The 5,455-nt window shown below is 38.0% G+C and overlaps 1 protein-coding gene across 17 annotated transcripts in view; it reads right to left on the reverse strand.

Moving 5' to 3' along the window:
* The window catches only part of Ptprd (protein tyrosine phosphatase, receptor type D), a 192,124-nt gene that overhangs the window by 38,500 nt on the left and 148,169 nt on the right, over positions 1-5,455 (reverse strand). For all 17 annotated transcript variants that reach the window (XM_005352666.2, XM_026781867.1, XM_026781863.1 and 14 more), the window contains one exon: positions 4,885-5,039. In XM_005352666.2, coding sequence (XP_005352723.1) covers positions 4,885-5,039 — 155 coding nt within the window. The remainder of the gene's footprint in view (positions 1-4,884; positions 5,040-5,455) is intronic.

Raw genomic sequence — 5,455 nt, forward strand, 5'->3', positions numbered from 1 at the left:
TTATGTAGGTGTATATATGTACACATGCTTATGTAGGTGTATATATGTACACATGTTTATGTAGGTGTATATATGTACACATGCTTGTGTAGGTGTATATATGTATGTGGGTTTGGAGTCCAGGGGACAACTTCAAAGTAATCCTCAAAAACGCTGTGGATCTCCTTTGAGACATGACCTCTCCCTGGTCAGTAGCTCACCAATAAGACTAGATTAGCTGATCAGAAAACTTAAAAGAGATCCTTCTATCTCTACATCCTTCCCTCTGGAACTACAGGTTTACACTCCCGAGTCCTCACAGAGCCTCAGAGCCCAGCATATCCACGTGGATTCTGGGGACTGAACACATGTCTTCAGGATTACATTTTAAGCACTTTACCAATTGAGCCATCCATCATGTGACTTTTAAGCTTGATCACCCTTAGTAGCCTATTTGTGTCCCTAAGACATTATTAATGTTCATCTGGCCTGAGATTTACCTAGTTTTAAATCTGGAATTTGGATTGAATTGAGAATCTCAAAGATTTTCATGACCTTCAGGAGGTGTGTTTTATTATTCTTAAGATTGCTTCATTCAAAAGACAAGTTCAAGAGTGTCATGCCATCTCTCTTCCTGTTTACTCACATAATAAACACATATTTCCTATGAAGAAAATTTATTTTCCTGAAATCAAAATATATAACTAAAGAATATCATGGCTTAAATTTTTATGACTGCTTCAATGATATTATAGTTTCATCTCAAATTCATTTCTAACAAGGACTAAATACTCAAAGGAAATGGGTTCTTATTGTCTTTTAATACAAGAAAATAGAACATATAGATCATTCTTAAGGAGTTTTAAAAATGACTTTGATGCCACTTAATCATTTGAAACCACCTTTCTTTATACAGAGACATGAAAGCAAAGATGCTACTATGTTAAGACTTCATCTTAAAGGCACTTAGAACTCCAGTGTGAAGTTCCATGTGTTCTTATCAGCATCATTTGAAGAATCAAATGCTTTTAGGTTTCCATAAGATCAGTCCCAGAGAACTTAGACAACAATGAGGACACTAAGAGAGACTTACATAGATCTAATCTACATGGGAAGTAGAAAAGGACAAGATCTCTTGAGTAAATTGGGAGCATGGGGACCTTGGTGGGAGGATTAAAGGGAGGAGGGGAGAGGCAGGGAGGGGAGCAGAGAAGAAAGTAGAGCTCAATAAAAATCAATTTAAAAAAAGAACAGACTGATGTTATAAGTTGGATTCTCTAATTCAAACCATTAAAATGTCTCTATTACTGAGAAAATAATCTAGAGAAATTACTATTCTAGAAAATACTAAAAAAATTGACAAGTACTCTGCTATTTGGATATATGTCCACATCTAACTATTAACATTTCAGTAGTAGTTCAGGTCTTCTTAGAGTTCTTAGTTTCAGACTGAGAGTTTTATATGTGTGTATATACACACTTATATACTAACATAGTGATAATGTAACATTGTCTCACACCGTTAAATCATTTCATGACATTATATTCCATCCTCATAAAGTCCTTACTGCTGTGAACAGTGTTGACACAGTTGACAAATAAAATACAGAGACTAGGGGAAATTCAATAAATTTTTGAAACACAAAACTCGTGGGTAATGAGCAGCAGTTCTCTAGAGACAGCAGCACTCCCTCTGAAGAACAGCTATTTTCAGTACCTCTTCCTGCCTATGAGGCACCAAGCTTTCCCATACTCATAGTCTCTCCCTCCGCCCCTCCCTCTTCCATCATTGACTTGCTAACATCATCCTTGTAAACGTTTTTAATACTCAACCATTATAATTCTTTTCTAAAAATTGCTCTAATTTCCATTTACTCAGTGGCTTTTCCTCCTTACTTCTGGCCTACCCATTAACAAGCAGAGTCACTGATAAAATGTGAATTTTTTGGCTATCCCCAGGCCTCTCTTGGATTCTCCTCCATGCTCACTGTTTCTGTTTGTTAGGTTTGTTGTAGTTAGTCTCAGTTATCACTGCTTCTTTTGTAGAGAAAAACACATCTGAGGATACAGTAAGAGAAACCAAACATGAGGTTCAATATTGAAAGCCAAGAACACTTTGTAGCTGCTTGTTACATGATCACGGTGGACAGTTCCCCTTGGTGACTTCAAGACAGTGTCTTCCTGTGTGGAATGTAGTGCTTCCAGACAGGTTCAAACTGACTCTCCTGGGCTCCAATCTACCTAAATGAGCATTTTTATTGAAATAATATTAGTCTGCTGCTCATGGAACCTTCATAACAACATGCTGTCCCCATTTGCTCTCAGTCCTTACTCTCCTCCAAAGCTTTACCACCTGTTTCCTTATGTCACCACCTTACAGAAATGGAAGCACGTCTTTAGTTTAAAAATCGTTGTTTAAAAATAATTTATCTATTAGATTTTTAGGTGGGGGTGCATGAGTCCCAGGGGCAGCTGAAGGTTAGAGGACTGATGTGGGAATGATTTCTTATTAATAAAGAAACTGCCTAGGCCCATTTGATAGGCCAACCCTTAGGTAGGCAGAAAAAAACAGAACAGAATGCTGGGAGAAAGAAGCTGAATCAGAGAGTAGCTATGATTCTCCCAATCCAGACAGACACAGGTTAAGATCTTCCCTGGTAAGCTACCTCGTGGGCTACACAGATTATTAAAAATGGGTTAGATCAATATGTAAGAGCTAGCCAATAAGAGGATGAAACTAATGGGCCAAGCAGTGTTTAAAAGAATACAGTTTCTGTGTAATTATTTCAGGTAAAGCTAGGCGGGTGGCGCGACGCAGCCTGCTGCTCCTATTACAACAGAGGACAACTTTGAGGTACCAGTTCTCTCCTTTCACTTTTACATGGGTTCTGGGGATTGAACTAAGCTTGGATGGCAAGTTTGTCAGCCCCAAGATGGTGTTGTATTTTAAATGCAATGCACATCGTAAAACCATAATGCTTTGGTTCAATAGAAACTTTATAATTGTTTTCTCCTAATTTTTGTTCTTCTTATTTTATAAGTACAATTCTCTTTGTTTTTATTTGAGGTGTGTGTGCGTGTGCACTGGTGCATATGTGTGAGGTCTGCTTCTTTTTGCCATAAGGCCTATAAGATCAGCATTTCTCCTTTGAGTTCAACTTTCCTGTTTATCCATCTGAAAATGTTTGGGATACTGCCCATATGATCTTCATAAGCAAGTTTAGTTTGCACCAGGTAGGGATAATATGTAACCAGCTACATTAGCTGTTCGAAACTTATAAAAACTTATACTTCAAAGCACAGAGCATGTTCTAAAACTAACAGCAGGAGACTAAGACTTGGCTTTCACTACCTAAAACTACTTATTCAAATGAATGAAAATGATTTTATGTCTTATCATCATGTAGAGAATGAGAACTGATGTGCAGGTCTTAGAGGTTCCTCTCCTTTATGTGGAAGAGCTAGAACCAGATAAGAAGACAAGGGCTTGAGTCGAGCACTCCAGCAAGCTACTGCTGTTTAACTCAAATCTCTTGATTTCTCACTTATGCGTCTTTTAAGCCGGCACGAAAATGTTAGGAATATTTTTTTTTTAAAGTGATACATGAAGGGGGTTTGGAATTATAAGATATCAGCCAGGAACACAAGTTAGCTCTATTACTGCCTTCTGTTAGGAGAGATACTCTCCCATTCAGACATCTGCAGGCCATTGTTCAGTAGTTACCTTCTTAGGGTGGACAGGCAGGTGAATTTTCCAGGTTTCATTCTTCTCTATGCCCCAAATGATACCATTCTGAGGGTTCATTATAATACAATATAATATGTAGCCTAAATGATGCTATCAATTGATGACATAATTTATAATTATTAATGTACCTATAAAATATATTCATTAATTTATGATAAATAGGATCAAAATGTAGTCTTCTTGCCTATTTATTATAAACTTTCACTTTAGTTTGATTTCCTTGTTCAAGAAGACATATTTGAATTACTCAGATTATAAGGAACTATTGTGGAATTACATAAGCAGATTCATGTAGTGTCACGAACAGAATACATTCAGCATTAGGGAACATATAGAATCTAACTAGGCATCTTGAACACTTTATTACTAGAGATATTTGAGAGGAGCTCAGGCATCTGGAAGAGATAAACTGAATATTAAAATACAGGAACACTTACACATACAGACACTGTGTGATTATATAGTGGCTTATAGTCAGAATTAAGTAAAGGTATAAATTATATATTTCAAGAGAAATACAGTTTATCATTTCAATGTACACAATAAAATTCATTCTAAATTGCATGTCTTTTATCAAATACATTTAAAAGATCAAGATGGTGTATTTTTTGTATGTGAACTGATATTAATAATGGATAAATTACACCTGGCTTTATACTAAATCATCCTCCATGAATGCTTGAATGACTGCAGCATTGTGTTCTTCCACATTTTTCCTATGTAATGGAAATGTTGTATCAATCCAGCCCACAAAAGATTGCTAAAAAGTTTATAAAATATTTCTAAAGAACTTTTTACTAGCTAGAAAGTAAAATTTAACCCTGATGATAATGTTAACATTTAATATTTTCTGTTTCGTTTATGGTCACATACACACTTAATTTTGTGTTTTTTATTTACTTTTGCACCACAGAGAAATCAGTGGGTGGGGTGGGAATGTGTCCTGCATCCAGAGGCATTATGCCTTTCTATCAAGTCTTTCCTATTGACCTTAGTACAGGGCTCAGTTAGCAAGAGCCACTTGAATGCAGGTCTTTACCATCTCCCGGTATCAACAGGCTGCAAAGAGAACATTTAGCAGAGAACAGTTTGTACTTCTTTTTCTACTCCCGGTCCTTCTGGCTGCAAATAAAGCAAATGCTCTCACTGGTCCTTACCTGCAGTGCACGACCATTGGCCCTGCATCAGGAGGGTTACAGGTTTTGACTCTTCGTAAGAAAGCTAGGAAAGGTGTGGGGTGCTCTGGAACCCCGTGATCCGGCCAGGCGGTAAACTGGAACTGTCTCACTTCCCTCTTCTCACTCGAACCATTCTGTGACAAAGGAATAGAGTCTCAGATGCTGCTTTCTAACCTTTTAACCTTAGGTGGCAAGGATGAATTATACTACAACGTGCTGTCTCAATTCTTTCCTCTGAGAGCACAGCCTTCTAATAAACACTACCTGGGGCCCCAAGCCCTGAGCTCTCCCTAAATGAGCAGTGTTTGCTCAGGCAGGTGAACATTTCATGTGAGAATCACTCCGCATCTGGCTGCAACTGTCAGGAGTGTTCTTGTGTATTCCAAGGGAAGAATTAGTTCTTCCATTGGGAAACTTTCTCAGAGCATAGGCTTCACAGTTACTGATAAAACACTAGTCCAAGCCGGGCGGTGGTGGCGCACGCCTTTAATCCCAGCACTCGGGAGGCAGAGGCAGGCGGATCTCTGTGAGTTCGAGACCAGCCTGGTCT

This window comes from Microtus ochrogaster, chromosome 10, assembly GCF_000317375.1.
Source record: "Microtus ochrogaster isolate Prairie Vole_2 chromosome 10, MicOch1.0, whole genome shotgun sequence".
NCBI classification, from domain to species: domain Eukaryota; kingdom Metazoa; phylum Chordata; class Mammalia; order Rodentia; family Cricetidae; genus Microtus; species Microtus ochrogaster.